Source organism: Leptinotarsa decemlineata, unplaced genomic scaffold (genome assembly GCF_025532065.1).
Source record: "Leptinotarsa decemlineata unplaced genomic scaffold, Ldec_3_MD MMD2_tig00003308_RagTag_RagTag, whole genome shotgun sequence".
Lineage (NCBI taxonomy): Eukaryota > Metazoa > Arthropoda > Insecta > Coleoptera > Chrysomelidae > Leptinotarsa > Leptinotarsa decemlineata.
The window spans coordinates 3,879,178-3,897,204 of record NW_027412586.1 but is presented as its reverse complement, the minus strand read 5'-3'; the positions used below and the strand labels follow the sequence as shown (position 1 = coordinate 3,897,204).

The 18,027-nt window shown below is 33.9% G+C and overlaps 1 protein-coding gene and 1 long non-coding RNA gene across 2 annotated transcripts; one reads left to right on the top strand and one right to left on the bottom strand.

The window, feature by feature from the left end:
• The first annotated feature begins 1,767 nt into the window (after positions 1 to 1,767).
• On the top strand, positions 1,768 to 17,586 carry LOC111506228 (DNA primase large subunit). The gene is made up of 2 exons (XM_023161241.2): positions 1,768 to 2,251; positions 16,417 to 17,586. The coding sequence occupies exons 1-2, from the start codon at positions 1,954 to 1,956 to the stop codon at positions 17,496 to 17,498; spliced, it is 1,380 nt and encodes a 459-aa protein (XP_023017009.2). The 5' UTR covers positions 1,768 to 1,953; the 3' UTR covers positions 17,499 to 17,586.
• On the bottom strand, positions 2,964 to 4,173 carry LOC141483349 (uncharacterized). Its single transcript, XR_012466024.1, has 3 exons — positions 3,361 to 4,173; positions 3,036 to 3,241; positions 2,964 to 2,978 (listed from the first exon to the last, which is right to left on the bottom strand). It is a non-coding gene; the product is annotated as an uncharacterized lncRNA (long non-coding RNA).
• Positions 17,587 to 18,027: the final 441 nt, after the last annotated feature.

Below are 18,027 nucleotides of genomic sequence, written 5' to 3'. Positions count from 1 at the left end.
TCTTAGCAAATAGCCCAAACAAATTTTCACACGAATGTGCATGAGCAACGGGAACAGTTCTCAATAGTTCAGTCTCGAGAGCAAGAACAATTCGGGACCAGGGCTGCCAGAAATAGTGTTTTCGTACTAGATCTAGTGATCTAGCTCTTGTCAAAATCGTCAATTGTCATTGCCAATTACGATATTTGAATTGTAAACAAATGTAAACCACGGTAAAAAGTGTGCCATTTTGGTAATGTAAATTATAATTGATAATTGGCAAGTAACTTGTGAATTGTAAATTATAATTAAGGTCATGTATCAATAAGTTTTATTTTTAAAGGTTTGTTATACGAAAAAAAAGGAGGTTGCTTTAGAACTAGAACCGGTCAATGAAAATGAAAGTATTGTTTTAGAAACTGACAGTGGTAGTAGCCAAGCAGAATTAGAGATTAGAGACACTTAATTTAACCATAACACCGATAATATATTAGTTAGTTTCTATACAGGAAGTATGGTATAGATCCATTTGTTTTGTTGACATGTGAACACGTTTTTTTTGTTACATTCTTATCTACTTACGAATTTTTTTTAATTGCTGTACAAGTGATATAAGCAATATATACTCAAATAAGTTTTTAGTTATCATTGTTTTTAGTATTTATATCTGTATGTATTTCAGAAGATATTTTCATTTTAATAAATGTATATATTCCTTTTTATAGATCTACAGTAACAATGCGACGTTTTGTCCCTTTGTTATTATGAATAAATTAATAATTTAAAAATCCCGCCATTTATTTAGTACTTTTTGTGTTCGATCTTGGTGCTTTTTAGTCCTTTTTGGTACATATTGATATTTATTCTATTTAGTACATTTTCTCTGGATTTAGTACTTTTTGGTTCATGATTTAGTACATCATTGCATTTTCATCTAGGTTTGTTCTGGTTCTACGAAATTCAGGTTCTAGGACGTCAGGATCATGCGCAGTTGATATAGAGCGTTTTGGTTTATTGAGGATAATTTCGGACTGATGAACCCTCTGTTCTCGTTTCGACTGCGAAATGATCCTAAACTGTTTTGAACCGTCCCGAATCGTTCTTGCTCTCGAGGCTGAACTGTTGAGAACTGTTCCCGTTGCTCATGCGCATTCATGGGGAAATTTGTTTGGGCTATTTGCTAGGAGGTTTTTTATAATTTTGATTTGAATAATTGATGATTAACGGTAGATAACATTTGAACTGACTAGAAGGATACGCTACATAACAAACTACTAGAACTGACTAGAAGGATACGCTACATAACAAAATGGACATGATCAATAATAGTTTCTCGTCTTCATCTCTTCATATATACGATAGGTAGTACAGTGGTCTCCTCAAAAGCGTTCTGGTTTAAGCAAGTGTCCGAGACTATTTCGAACTGTTTGAGATTTTTTGTTTGTACGCATCATGTCTTGCGCAGTTTCCAAACAGTTTCAGATGTTAGAACTAGAACAAACTTTCTGGCAGGTCTGTTTTGAACCGTTCAAAACAGTTTAGGATCATTTTGCAGTCGAAACCAGAACAGAAGATTCATAAGTCCGAAATTATCCTCAATAAACCAGAACGCTCTATATCAACTGCGCATGATTCTGACGTTCTAGAACCTGAATTTCGTAGAACCAGAACAAACCTCTTGTATATAAGTATACTGTATACTGTGCCTAAGACATCGTTGGCACAGAACACCCTAACTACAGTGTTCTGTGTCGTTGGACCTCTATATATATATATTATAACCTTATTATTTACATAAACATATAAACATGAATCTGTCAAAAATATTTTTGATGTTTTGTTGCTAGTAGATATTTTTATGAAGTACAGCGAAAGTTTAGGTTGTAATTATACAATATATTTCATGAACGGAAAAACAAAAACCAATCTGAAACTGTGGTCAGTGATACCAAAAAATTAAATTTTCTCCCAAAAATGGAAGATGGCCCATACAAGTTTAATTTAAATATGTACAAAAGTCCACCAAAAGGTTTGTCATCCATCCCACTTTTGGAAAAATTGTGTAATGAAAGGATATCCTTATATAAATTAATGGAAGAGGCAAAAATTCTAAACCTGACACCAAATACTAGAAAATGGAATACTTTCATGGAATCTCAAATAAAAGTAGGGAAACTTCATACCTATGACATCCTCCTAAATCAAACAAATTGTGTTGGAATTTCTCAGGCCAGGCTAGATGACCACATAGCTCATTGGTTTTTAAGTTTGTGTAGGTAAGATTGTGTTTTTTGTAATTAATTGAATAATATGAAGAAAACAGAATATATCTGAGAAAATCACCTTCCATCAAACACCAGAACTTTGAAAAACTGGTCTCTATTTGACTGTTTTGTCAGATAAGTTAGCATCTTCAAGGGATGCTTTAACTTATTCTTGTAGAAAATTCATTTTATGATAACAAGGTATTCACTGACAATAGAACATGACACAAATTTGCCAGGGTTTCAGCAGAGTTCAATGCCAACTTCAGAGGTACAATAAAATAAATATGACAATTTAATTCATATTACATTTCCAGAAAAACTTTGGACAATGCTGTTTTTACTTAGTACTCACCTAAACTCTATTTCAGAGTATGTTGTTCACCTAAAATAAGAGATTTTTATAGAAAAAGTAAAAAATGTGAAATTTATTGTAAAATACGAAGTTCGTGTACAATTATTCATTAATATATTCCATAGTTTTTATTCAATTTCACATTTTTAGAGACTTCACAAAAAAAAACATTTCAAGTGAACGACATACATATTCAGTTTGTGTGTGTTACGTTTCAATTTAGCCCTAGATCAAACTGCTCTTATGTGACCTTTCAAAACACTACGTTACCTTTTAAGATCTTTATTCAAAGGATATTAACAATGTAATTAAGTTACAAGTAGATTTTATTCATTTAACATCATAGTAATGGGAATCTTCCGTTCCATAGAAAACCATACCTGAAATGTACAAGAATATATGTATGCTCCCTGACTAACTGCTTGACCAGTACTTACGCATTCTCCTATTGCCAATCGACGTTGGAGATCCGAAATTCCTCGCTAGGTTGAAATAGTTGTTATTGTTTGTTTCTCAGTTTTCTTCACTATCATTTTTTTTAGCCGTTGTCTGCCTTATTCCCTATACCTTTCCAAGAATATTTCTTGCCTAGATTGTTATTCATCACTTCCAGAAGGATTACTACATATTAGAGCCATATCGCCTGAAAAACAATATCAGTTAGCTCTGGTCTCTGAATACTATTTGATATTTTCGATAAATATTCTGCATAATATGAAGGTTCAAATATTCGTACTGAATGGGAAAGATGTGACGACTTACCTTATATGTTTCTATTCCATCGCATGAATAAGGATTGGTAAATAGTTGAAAATAGGTTGGAACAATATTTTTGGAAACATTTGTAAACAAGGTTAAGAGACAGCTGTTGGTTGACATCTGCCGAACTTTCGTAGTGTCGTTCTGTCGACTTACACCGAACTAGTTCTACAGTTGTTCACGGGTGAGGGATTGATCGGCTACTCAAGTTGTCAAGGGTTGTTTTAGGGTTGCATTGCTTTAAGAAGGAGTTTTGATGGGTCATGGACTTGTTGATGATGTCTCAAGTGGCTGTGGAGGAATTGATAGATTTATGGTGTTGTGCACAGCGCCCCCTTGGTGCTTGTAGTGTAGATTGGACGCACTGTGGCAACAACTGGTTAGCTGTCAGATGTGGCAGTCTCGGAGTATTCGGAAGTTAGCCTTCGATGAGCTTGGTTCGGAGTTCAAAGCGTACCATCAGACTGATTGTAGGATATATTTGGTTGTATTTGTGCCATCCTTCACGGGGATTATTTCTACAAGTCAGGATTGTATAGTGGAAGACTGATTGGTCATTTTGGTGTGGATATTTGCAGTCTGAAACTTAAGCTCTTTTGAGGATTTGTGGTGGTTACCGAACTCGTGCCAGGTGGAAGGATTTCCGAAATTAGGTATGTCTGAATCACTGTCGCATCTCTCATGTGGTCTTAGCTATGATATCACCTCTTCAATTCTACAACCTTCGTTTCTCGTCTCTAGATTCATAAGAAACAGAAGGCCCTCAGTCACTCATCAAGTCCCAGTAGGACTTCCGTGCAGAGCACCGCTCACGAAGAAACGTATAGAAAACCCCTTGGCCAGGGTAAGAGTTTTACTATTAAATGTGTTTTTGTGATTTTAGTAATTTCTGATTCCATCGTTATATCTCAACTGAATATTAGTATTGAAGAGAGGTTTCAACACTCATTCAATTTTCTTGATTTTTTTTACGGGTTATATGGTTATACAGGGCACCCAATATACCAGGGGTATTGATTAGTCAAATAGTCCCTATTGAATGGGGGTTGAATCTCACCTTGTTTTTATCTGATTCTGATTGAGAATTTTCTTCCGTAGGGTTTTTTTTCTTCTCCTTTCCTTTTTTTTTTCTTCTTCTTAAGTTTTTTTATCTTTCTGGATCTTATTTGGTGATCCATTACTGGTCCAGCTTGTCGTGCCCTACAGGGTGATCTATCTTGGTGGTGCTACAGGGTGATCCATCTCCGCCGTACTACAGGGTGATCCACCGGTGCTACAGGGTGATCTATCTTGGTGGTGCTACAGGGTGATCCATCTCCGCCGTACTACAGGGTGATCCACCGGTGCTACAGGGTGATCCATCTCCGTCGAACTACGGGGTAGCCTAACACCATATACCGGGTGGCCCAAAAGGAGCACGCAAGTTATAATTGATTTATTTGAATATTTGTGCTATACTGAGTTATTTGAATAATTGTTGCCCTTCTGTTTATTGATACCTGTTTGATATAGTGTTTGTTTATCGTTTATTGATTAAGAGTTTGTTTATTGATACCTGATTGACATAGATATTTGTGAAACGGAAATTGAGGTAAATTCTTCCTTTCACGATTGCTGATTGACACCGATGCGCCTACGCCTGAGCTCACGCGACGCAAACGAGTTTGTCTTACCATCCGATACTAGTATTTACGATTTCACCTACTCAATTTTCGTGGTAGTTTTACTCGACGTATTGTAGTTTTTTTGAGCGTCGTTACTACCGTAATTTATGGCTGATTGAATTCGTGGTTATATACACCGCGCTCTTGTATTGTCATTTGAACGTCGCGTAGTAGTGTGAATATTGCATTGTCGTCTTAGAAGCGTTGTTGGTTAATCCATGTAAGTTAGGATTACTGAATAAATCATATTGGGGATCTTTATCTTTTATTTCCAATATTAATTGGTAAGTTATTGATATTGTGAGTTACTTAGGGTATCTGGAGGATTAAATTTACCTGGCGCCCATTAAGATCTATTTGAAATTTGCTAAGTTGTTTAACCCACTCCCGTCTCCACTGTTTAGCTTAGCCGCGGATACCCATCTGTCTTATTTGTTACCGACAGATGATTTAGTCTCCTCTTGTGGTTTGTGAGGTGACATGTGATTACAAATGAAGAACAGCATTGTCAAAAGTTTTTCTGGAAATATACATTGAATTATATTTTTATATTTATTTTTGATATGAAACATCTATAAAAATATATTTGAGGAAATGAGAGAAAAATCATGTTTCCTTGCGAAACAAATATTTTGTGTAAACATATGTTTCAGAGACTGTGTTATTTGACACCTATAACATCGTTGGACTTGACGTTACTATTTATAGTCCGTTCATAATTTGTTGATAGCTCACTGCAAGTTTGACCCTCATTAGATAACTGAAATACAGAGAGGACAGCTAATATGATATAATAACAAAAACCAAACTAAAACTGGCAGTTTAAGATGTTTTCGACTAACCCACCTTGTATCTGAAGAAATACAATACAGCTATAAAACTTTTAATCCGATTATGTAGGTATTTTGAGTGGAAATGAGTGACCAGTGTCGTAGAGTATATGATTAAAACATTAGTTACTTTAAATAAATAAATATATTAATATTCTTAAACTGTAGGTACTGTAAACTGTATTTTTATTTTGAAAAAATTTCTTTATTTTATTCAAAAATAATAAGTTACTTGCAATTTGTAAAAGATACATTTATTTAATTAATACCTATTTTTAAATGATATAAACTACGATTACTTACAAAACTATTCAAATTCAAAATAAACAGGATTGTGTCTCTACAGTCGCATCAATTATATTGTCAAGATCCCACATTTTTTGTTCTTCTTCTATTGCATGTCTTACTGCATCTCGCCAATTTTGTTCTGTAATATGTTGTAAAGACTCATATAACAATTCACTTACAGCTTGTATTTTATATGACGTATTTTTTCTAGCCACATAGCTTTTCATTTGTGCCCAAATGAGTTCAATTGGATTTCATTCGCAGTGGTAGGGTGGAAGTCTAAGGACTGTGATGTTTCGTCTTTCCGCCATTTTGTCAACTACGTATTTCTTGAACTTAGATTTGTGTTGCCGGGCAATTTTTAAAAGTTCTGCTTTAACCATTCCATCTTCGTAAGGCAGGGACTTATTCCGCAGCCAGTCAATGATATCCTGTTTCTTCCACGCAGTCGTTGGAAGTCTTTCAACTAGTCGTGAATGATAAGGTGCATTATCTAATACTATAATTGAGTTTGGTGGTATATGTTCAATCATCTGCTCAAAATACTCTTCGAAAACATCAGCTGTCATCTCCTCATGATAGTCTTTTGTGCTTTTGGATTCAAATTCCAACAAACCATGCTTAGCAAATCCTTTTTCACTGCCAATGTGAGAAACTATTAATCTACTGCCTTTACCAGAGGGTGGGGAAATACCAGTAGACCAACCTTCCATATAGGCTTGCCTGGAGCTTGATATATTTTTATCTGTCCAAATGTTTGTGATAGTATGACCTGCGTTTATCCACGTTTCGTCCTGATAGTAAACTGGCCTTCCTTCAGCCCGAAATTTTCGTATAGATCTTAGATACTTTCTTCTCCAACATATTATCTCTTCTCGGTCAATCAAAAGTGATTTTCGGTCTGATTTCGCCCACCGGAAATTTAATTCTTTTAAAACTTGCCACAATTTGGTTCGTCCGACATGAGGCAAATCCGGGTCGTCTCTAACTTCTTGTAAAATTTTGTTTAAGTTGGGTATTTCTTTTTTGTAAAAAAATTCGTGAATTTTCCTTCGAATACCATTTTTGGCAAATTCATCAATTTCAATAGGTTTTCTCCCCCTCTTTAAGTATTCGTTTGTTTTTGGGTTAGCTATACCTTTTTTTTTTCTTTCTGATAGAAACCTATATATTGTTGACTCCCCTACGCCCGTCATGTTGGCACAACTCTTGATTATGTTCTGAACAGTGTTTGTGGGATTCTGAGAAACCAGAGCATCGTGAACGTTCAAAACAATAGTTATCTCTCTTGGTGAATAGACAGACTTACTGACTGTACGCAACAGTACCGGTGTAAAACTTGATGATGTTGATGATGATGACGGAGCCATCGCAAGCAATCAAACAAAACAAGCAGGAACGAAAGGTACGTATATGTTTGTAGGAATATGAAAAAAAGTTACTCACGCACTGCACAAAATTTGCAAAATAAATATTAGAGACGTTAATTACTGCCGTAGACGCCGAAACACCAACGAGCCGTAAATTAAATGCGATTAAAAAATGTACTAAACCAAAAATTATTTTCGTTCGTAACAACTTCACCTTTCAAGGCAAGTTTCGAATATAAACTGAAGCTTTATATTTAATGAATAAACACCTCAGGAACCTCCGCCTATGATTTTACGAGTTTTACGACCTTTTTATGACTTGGGCCCTCATTTTGTGCTATCGACAAATTATGAACGGACTATAGATAAACATGAATCTGTCAAGAAAAAAATTTGATGTTATGTAGTAGTAATACAATATATTTCATGAATGTAAAAACAAAAACCAATATCTGAAAATGTGGTTAATAATACTAAAAAAATTAATTTTTCTTCCAAAAATGGATGATGACATGTTTAATTTTTGGCATGGCGATGCATGACATGCACAAGCGACTATGCGATTCTTTTCCCACTGGTTTAGCGTTACTCTATATCTCTCGCCATACTGAGCTCGGATACCTAATAGTTTGTGTTTACTACAGTATATATAACCTGTGTTTTACGTAATAATAAATTTTAAAAAGAAATAAAAATAAAATATGTCTGACAGTGATAATTTACAAAGTTAAAGTGAAAATGTAATTAATAAATAATTTTAATTTCATTCTAATGAAGAATAATGCACTAAAACAGTGGAAGAATACAGTTCATAAAGACTGACAAAATTTTATTGCAAAATCAGCTGATAGAAAGTAGCGCAGGGTCTTCCTTACATCAGTCCACAGGGAAACAGCTTGGATAACTGCAGTTGCAGTTACCACTAGTCCACTAGCAACTTCAAAATCTCTCATTTTCTATTTTTGGATAATGAATACTTCACTTGCATGTGAGGAAGCACCCCATATCAGTATTCCATAGTTTATGTGACAATGAGCCATGCCAAAATATGCAATTTTCAGCACATCATTCGAAACTAAACTCCTTAGTCCTCTCGAAGCATAGTGACACCTTGAGAGCTCAAATATAAACTCAGTGTACCAACATCTGCAATTAAATAGTCTTCATTTTCTTGCACTCACAGAAACTAAAGTCATTACTTCAACAAACCATGTCAATTTTTTATATTCCGGCTATGATTTCCACTCCCGATTCAGACGTAACTTTGGAATATCTCTTTTTATCAGAAGCGATCTCTTCTATCAACGAAAGGAAACGCTGGAACTCCGAAACTTTGATGTTATGTGGTTGAAAATAATATCACAGAAGATCACCAAATTCATATGCTGCCTTTATCGATCACCTAGCGATACCCAATATAGGGCAGTATTCTCTTCACTTGTAAACACCATTGAAATTTTCATATTCGGTGACTTCAATGTGCACAATATTGAATGACTCAAATTTTAAAATATCAATGACGAACTAGGTCGCGAAGCTGAGGCTTTTGCAATAAGCAGCGGAATTACTCAGATTATAAATGAGCCAACCAGGATTCCTCACCGTGATGGAGACTATGCTAGTCTTCTGGATTTATAACTAACAACCAATCTAGAAAATTTAGTCACCATAAGGTCTCCATTAGGATCTTTTGACCACAAACTCATTTCAGTGTTGAGTGAATTATCGATAAATGTTGGGGAACAATCTAAGCTACGCAAAGTTTGGCATTACAGATCAGCTGAATGGGAGGATCTTCAAGACCATTTCCGAAATTTTCCCTTGCTAGATTTTTGTTTGAGCTCTAAAGATCCACCAACTTGTGCTTCTATCATCCATGGATGCATATATTCTTTTTTCAATGAAACGACCTTCTAACGGCAAACCTTGGTTCAACAAAAATTGCGAGCAAGCTGTCGCCTCCAAAAATCTCGCCTACCGACAGTGGCGCAAAAATCCCCTCACAACAGCTGCAAACTTAGGATGGATAAAAGCAAATAACTTCACAGACAATTAGGGATAATTTGCTTGCCAATTCCAACGGCTTTATATCCTTCTGGTTGATAACTAAAAGCTGTTAACCAGAAGTTCACAAAATCCACAATTCCATCACTAATACAAGCGGATGGTTCAATTGCAACAACACCCATAGAAAAAGCAAATCTAGGAGCTGAACAATTTGCGTTCTACTCCACAGTCGATTTTCTGGGAAAGGCACCACCCACTATTCCCACACTAAAATCAACAATGCCAGAAATTACTTTTTGACAGCGTCTAGTCAGGCGAATTTTGAAACAGCTCAATATCAACAAGGCGTCTGGCCCTAGTGAAATGCCCGTTATCGTACTTAAAAGTGCGCAAATGAACTCGCAGCAGTATTTTGCAGATTTTTAACCTGTCTTACAAGAAAGGGGTTTTTCCTTCTTGTTGGAAGATTTGTTCGCGTTCAGCCTATTTCCAAAAAGGGCAAGAAAAATCTCACAAATAACTATAGACCAGTCGCTTTGCTATTAGTTATATCAAAAATCATGGAAAAAGTCGTAAACCACCATATCCGCAAATATTTGGAAGGCTTCAACATCTTGAGTGATCATCAATATGGCTTTGGGAAACAAAGATCAACAGTCTCCTCAACTTCGTGAAAGAACGTTTCCTGCCAGTGGCTGTCGATGGATATCTCTCGAATATTTTCACCATCAACGCTGGTGTTCCACAGGGATCCATATGGTTTCTCCAACCCTCTTTTTGTTATATATCAACGACTTATTGGAAAAAAAAAGAATCCAATATATTGCTTTGCTGACGACAGCACACTTGTCTCATCATTCCATTTGGATTCCAGGACATCGGCTACGGAGGCATATCTTCACCGACAGCAGGAGGTTGCATATCTTAATGAGGATCTAGAAGTAATTTCAAATTGGGGTGAAAGTAACCTGTTTCATGTCAATGCCACAAAAACCCGGGCAGCCGAATTCCACTTTCTGCTTCGATAAGTTTGTTGGGGGTTAAAATGGACACAAATATGTCTTGGCACAATCATGTCGCTGGAATTGCAAAGGCTGTATCTTAAAAACTTGGAATACTGTTCGAACCAGAAAACTGTACACTTCTCAGCAACTTTTGATGCTTTATAAAGCTCAGATCAGACCTTTGGAGTATTGTTCTCATGTATGGAACCCTGCCCCTAAACATACCCTGAAGTTGCTGGATTGCATCCAGTAAAGAGCCATTCGTCTGAATGTTTTTCTCCTTTGTTATTAACAGAAACATCAAAAAAATTAATTAAACCATTAATTCTCTAATGATGGTGGAATTTATAATGAAACATTTATTATTGATATTCATATTCAAGATCTTTAGTGATATAAAATTGCAATAGAGCTGAAATGTGTTTTCTGTTAACTCGCTGTAGTCTCCTTATCTGTCTGTCTGTTTATAATCTGTGCCACTCATGCCAATTGGAACAAACCACTCATGCCAACCCAACCGGCTACCGTCCCACCTTATGAAAAAGGAACTCTCTGTGATAACTATAAACTAATGAGATAAAGTTATAATTTGCTATGATGTGAAACTTGAAAAAAATCCTGATGACAGATGAAATTTACTTGCCTGATGAAAATTTGTTGCTCAAACAAATATATGCAGATGAAACCATTATCATTAACGATAAAGAGTCACTGATTACTTTATTTTATGACAAAATGTTACTCCTGGAAGAAAAACTTATATAACAGTTTTATTGGCACAAATTCAAGGTCCCCTCATCAACAAGCAGTTAAAATGTTTAGAGAAATAGTGCATTTAGTGATAATGTTAAATCCACAAAAAATGTGACTGTTACAAAAACAAATAAAAACTATGCTACCCAAACTAAGATAACGACTAAGCTTCTAGACAATAAACTTAATATTCATAAAGGAGAAATTCCCAACATCTTCAATTTACAGGGTGGCTCACCTCTCAATTTGAAGCAAGTAACAAATAAAAATTCTACAGTACAAACCAAACTAGTCTGAGGCAGCTGTTTCTGCTCATGGTAGAGACATTTCTGTCCCTACCATGAGCAGAAACAGAATATGTTTTGCATATTCACTTATTTTATTTTTCAGCGTATATAAGAGATGTATTTTCGTGGTTATTTTCTTCTGAATATAACGACAGTGCGCATTAAGATTCAATTCTTGATCTAATACTACTCCCAAATATTTGAAAGTTACGACCCTCCCAATGATGACATTATTAATGTAAATATTCAATAACAGCTGTTCATCATGCAGTTGTCTTAAATAATATTTGCTACCTATTAACATGCATTTTGTTTTATTAACATTTAACTTAAGGCCGTTGTCACATAACTACTCGTTTATATTTGATAGTTCCTCATTCAAATATTCTGAGATTTCATTAGCTGTCCCAGAACAATACAACAAGTTTCATCTTACACCTTTTAACATGTACAATGTCATTTATGTACAGCAAGAATAGCATTGGACCCAATACTGACCCTTGAGGCACTCCTGAAATTACATTCGAAGTACTGGATGTCACTTGATTATATTTAACTAGCTGCTTCCGATATGTAAGGTAATTTGTGAACCATTTTAATACTTTATAATCTAGTCCATACTTATTTAATTTCATTAAAAGTAACTCATTGATTGTCTCAAATGCTCTTTTGAAATCCAGAAAGACAACACCTATAATACGTTTTTTAGATATAGAAATTGCAGTGCAGTTTCACATGAATGGGATTGCCTAAATCCAGATTGTTCTTCAATCAAAATATTATGTTTCCCTATAAATTTCATCAATTGATCTTTCACAGTGATTTCTAATATTTTCTCATAAATTGGTAGATTATTTATGGTTCTAAAATCAGATCCATAAAAGGTGTTTGTAATTTTTTCAATAGGAACAATGGCGGCATTTTCCAACCGTCCGGAACTGTTAACTTAATTATATTCGGAATAGTTCCATTATAATTTGTATTATTTTTCTTGAGAAAAAAAAAATATCTTTTTTAACTCGCACATATTCAATGTTTCAAATTCCCCAAGTATCTCATTTGTTGGTATAATATAACTGAGAACATGATTATAATCATTTATTGGTACTATACTGTCGGTAAGGACTTTCAAAGAAAAATAAATTGAAATAACCTGCTACTTTTGCTTCATTTGTTATGAGAACATCATCAAATTGTATACCTTTGAACTCTTGTTTTCTAATTCCCTTCACTAAACCTTTCAGTGCTTTCCACATAGCCCTACTGTTTCCGTTATTTTCATTGATCTTTGATTCATATTACTTCTTAGTTTCAATTCGTATCTTTTTGGTAAAGAAATTAAGACTTATTTTATATTTATCCCAGTCACTTTGTTTCCTTGGATTTTCGTCTGTAAACCACACTTTCAATTTGAAATTATGCTTTCTTTTGAATGGTGCATGATTGTCCAAGCATCTAATACTATTATTGATGAATAAATTGGATGTTTCATTAATGGCAGTAATATCATTCTTCCATAACGTATTCATTAGGGGCAGTTGGAATTTAATTTCATCAAAGTATTTATAATCTCTCCAACATATTCTAGCGGAAGTTGATTTAGTATGAAAGACATTACCTAGGGATATTAAAAATATTAGAATGATCTGAAAAACTTTGAAGATGAGATAGCTCAATTTTCAACTATTTGTTATCTGTTATGAAATAGTCGATCAATGAGGATGAATCCTTGGTGATTCTGGTATAATCGTTAACTAATTGATAGAGTCCCATGAATTTAATCAGTTCTTTGATTCCTCGGGTGTAAGTGTTCTCTGTGCCTTTAAGATTTAGATTGAAATTACCCACTATAATAATATCACAATTACAATTTACTATCTCTTCTAGTTTTTCTTCCAAGAATGCTAAAAAATCGGCATGTGATGATCCGGGAGAATGGTACACCACACACATTATGTATACTGTAATATTTACAACAACCCTGATAACCTCAAATCAAACATTCATGAAAATAACATCTTTTGAAATTAGTTCAAATTTCAACCTACTTTTGATATATATGGCAATTCTTCCCGTATGTCTGCTGGATGAATTACAAAGTACTAGCTCATATCCATTTATGTCAATTTCATGATGAGCAATATCATCCGTAATACAAGTTTCTGATAAACATAGCAAACAAGATTGCAACAGCAAATACATCGGCCAGAGCCGACGAGCGATTAAAACCTGCTTCAAGGAGCATTGTGCACACATGAAATAGGGAAGAATAGAAAAATCCAGTGTCGCCTAACATGCTCTAGACAAGGACCACAGAATTGGTGAAAACAATCTGAAACTGATTAAGCATGTGCATGTTACCAGGCTACTCGATGCATGTGAGAGTCTAGAGATAGCAAAATGTAAGAACAGCATGAATGGCGATAAGGGATCCATCCCGTTTAGCACGGTTTTCAATCTTCTGTTAGGAAGAGAATAATTACTAAGAACTTGCAGGTAGTTAATTACCGAGAAATTCCATATTGGACTTCAGGTATACAACCTCAGGTAACAAATTTTAGTATATAAGGATTAACCAGACTAGACTAGGTTTCAATTTTCTTCTCCTGAGGATGCTAACTTTGTTGGCGAAACGCGCGTCGAGTGCAAAAATATCAGTTTGGTGTTAGGGCAATTGATCTCGAAAAAAGTTATTCATAGTAAAAAAGGTTTGTGCAACGAGATACATTGCAACAAATTATCCAAGTTTTTTATAAGACTGTATAGAAAATGTACCATCTGTATTTATTTTTATCCTCAACCTGAGCATTAACATTCACACTCTCACTTGCTATAGATCTGTTTGTTCTGAAGTATCCATGAAAAAATTTTCCTGGTCACATGAGACAAATATTGAATTATTATTAGCAACTACATTATAATTAACATTTTTTACTAACTTAATAGATAATTCAGTTTTTGTTAAACATTTACCCTTATCATTATTTACATCTATAAAATTAACGCAACTTTTTGTACATTCATTCAACTTATATAGATATGCATTCAGTTTGTAATTGAATTTGTAAATTAATTTGTAATAACATACAAATTTTTATCTAGACAGCTTTTTGACTACCATTCATGTTTTTGAAAAGTGGGTATTGTTTATTCCTAAAGTCATTTGATCATCCTAATATAATTACAGAACCATGTGAAATCTTTTGCCAAATGGGGTAATTTTTCGATAATGCTGTTCAGGCAAGTGAACGGTTTAATGATTGACAAAATATTATGATTTTGAAGATGCCGATTTAACATTTCACCTAACTCATGACCACATTGATCACATAGGAGCAATATTTTAAAAGAATCGCTAGGTTTGACTGTATGTTCTTTACTTTTGCACAATCTATTTGTTTGTTTAACTTCATTTTTATGTGTAATTTTCTCTGTTACTTCTTGCCCAGGATTGGCCTGATTCAATTGAAAAACTCATTTCATTTTGTAGTTTTCTCAGTTCTTTGCAATATTCTTGATACTTCAATTTTTGACCATCTTTATTCTCCATTTCAAACACATCATTTTTGAAGTCTCGAGTTCTTTTATTCAGCCGCTTAATATAACTGCCGTTTTCCTTGATGTCTTTGTACATTTAATCAACAGTTTGTTGCATTTCATCAATTTTTTCATTATACTCAACAGTTAAATTATCTAATTCAATATCCTTATTATGAATCACAAGTTTTAATTTTGAAATCTCTTCACGAAAATAGTTTGTTCTAGTTGTAGCGTCATTACTTTTTGAAAACAACCATCAAACCGCCAAATTAGTCAATTAGTTAACGAAAATTGAAAATTTGAAGGAGTAAACCCAAGAGTGTAGATGTATATTTATGAAGAAGAAAGAGTAGTTGAGGAAAATGATACAAAAAAATATCTGAGCAAAAAAACATATCCCAAAGAGAACTTCATTGTGAAACTCATCAGAACTGATAACCATTCGAAATCGTTCAAAGAAGAATTATACAAACCCTCTTTCTGACCTAGTGGGGTGGGTTATAGGAGGTTAGACTTCAGAAGAGAAAAATTAATCTCGGAAGACGACAAACAGCCCAATTCTTTTTTAGGGCAAAACAATCTGCGACATTCAGAAATACCAAGCAAATAAAAAACACATGTTTGATAATTTTATTATTGCTGTTCATTATCATTTATTTCAACTTGCAAACCATTTTAAATGTGCTACTATTTTTATATATTGAGACTCAACCATACTTTTATTGATATTTTCATTCTATTATATTGATATTTTCATTATATTCTTCTATTCATGTATTTTAATGAATATTTATGTATTTAAATATTCAGGCAAGTTGAATTAAGAATGCGTATTATTTCATTAAAACAAGTTATTTGATTGTTCAAAGTAACTACCTCTCCAAGTAAAAACTATATGGAATGTATCATCAGGATTCTCATCTGCAATAAAAACATAATAAAAATAAGAATGGGTTATTATTACACTGAATCGAATTATTCTGTTGAATACACCACCCCCTCACCAACCCAACTCACGAGACGTGACAAATTATTAGAAATATGTCATCAAATATATCTCAAAAACAGAAAAGAATTTACCAATTCATTTTCATAAAAGTTTTTTTATCCCACTGATATCATGTCCCATCTTTTCATAGAGTCTAATAACTTAAAATTGATATTTCTATAATAATCTGTTTGAAGAAGCGAAAATTAGGGTGTCGAATTAATTTTTTTCGTTGTGTATATGTGTGGCAACTTCACTTTAGTAGAGCTGTAGTAGTTTTATATTCATTCACATTTGCTTATGATTAATTTTCCTATCTTTGTTTCAGGTTATTGTCGAACACATAAACTTCGGCACTGTTTCATCATATGGGAGCTACAATGGTTCATATTGATATATAGACGAATGGATCAAAGTGATTTGCAAAAGTTCCTAGTGGAAAATGACTTTGTATATTTACCTGTATCGTCAGAGGAAAAAGAATCTCTGAAAGATAAGTTGTTGAGGGACAGAAATTTCACAGAAGCTAAATTTGAAAGTATTTCTTACTTCAAAACATATTTTACTGAAATTGCACAACTAGTAGCTTTGAAAAAGATATTTCTACTCAAAGGTATTGCATATTTTCCAGAGACCGATATCATTTACTGCATAGTTGATAGATTACGGACCCAGATCTCCATTCACCTACAGTGGATCAACAAAATGTTTTCAGTAATTGCAAAAGATGACCATATAAAATTTTTGTTGCAAAATATATCACCTTTTATCCCAAAGGAGTACCAACTATACTCTATTGATGATATTAACTTGGAAAATATAGATGAAGTTGCTAACAACCATTATCCATTATGCATGAAGACTATCCACCTTGCTTTACGAAATGATCACCACCTCAAATATGATAGCAAAATGCAATATGGAATATTTTTGAAGTGTACAGGACTATCTTATGAGAATGCAATGCAGTTTTGGAAAAACGAATTCACTCAAAGTATGTCACTGGACTTATATCAGCGCAAATATTCCTATCTTTTCAAACACCAGTATGGAATGGTTGGAGGAAGAATTCAGTACAGACCATTTACTTGCGAGAATATTCAAAAATATTCTCCATCACCTGGACAGTATCATGGATGTCCCTTTAAACATTGGGATAAAGAAAACTTAATACAAAAATTACAATGTGATGGATTACAGACAAATGATATCAATTATATAAAAGAGCTGATTGACAAAGGGAGGTATCAAAATGCTTGCACAAGATATTTCTGTGTTAATTATCAAGTGTTCAGAGATGATGTCATTCAAAGTCCAAATCAGTACACTTATGAGGGTTTGTGTATCGATAGGCATATGGACAATGTTCTCAGCTTGATTTGTGGAAACTTGGACAAAGACTTTTCATGATAATGAAATATGTACACATATTTTATTATTATTCAAAACCAGGTGAAGTTGTATTTCTAAAACTACAGAGTAAATTAGTTTTACAAATTTCATTTGTTTGCATTGATGTTTGTCATGGTTATTGCTCACATCATCTATGCTCAAATATTTTTAACTTTTCACTAACTCAAAAGGTTGGATATCCAAGAATACCATTGAGCAGCATTTGATAAAAAATCACTGATTATTCTTTCTATATAGGTACCAGAAAATCACGAGTTGTTTTTCCTTTTACTTTTGGTTATTTCTCACATATATGGATTTACCCATCATATCCTGAAGGTTCTATTCAGAAGAGAACTGTTCTTTTGATAAGAGGAAAGTTGGAGACTTCTCTCTTCTTTGAAAAGCATTTCGAGAATTTTCGTGCAGTTCTTGTGCATCTCCATTAAAAAAAATTCACATATGAAATTGAAAATAGATTCTTGTCGAATTAAAGAACAATACTATTGGGTTAATTTTGGTATCTACCCGAACTGAATATTGTGTA

Excerpts from the sequence above, each read along its gene's own strand:
- LOC111506228 (XM_023161241.2), top strand. The coding sequence starts at position 1,954 with ATGGAAGATGGCCCATACAAGTTTAATTTAAATATGTACAAAAGTCCA. Across the intron at positions 2,252-16,416 it reads TCATTGGTTTTTAAGTTTGT|GTTATTGTCGAACACATAAA; the intron begins GTAGGTAAGATT and ends TCTTTGTTTCAG.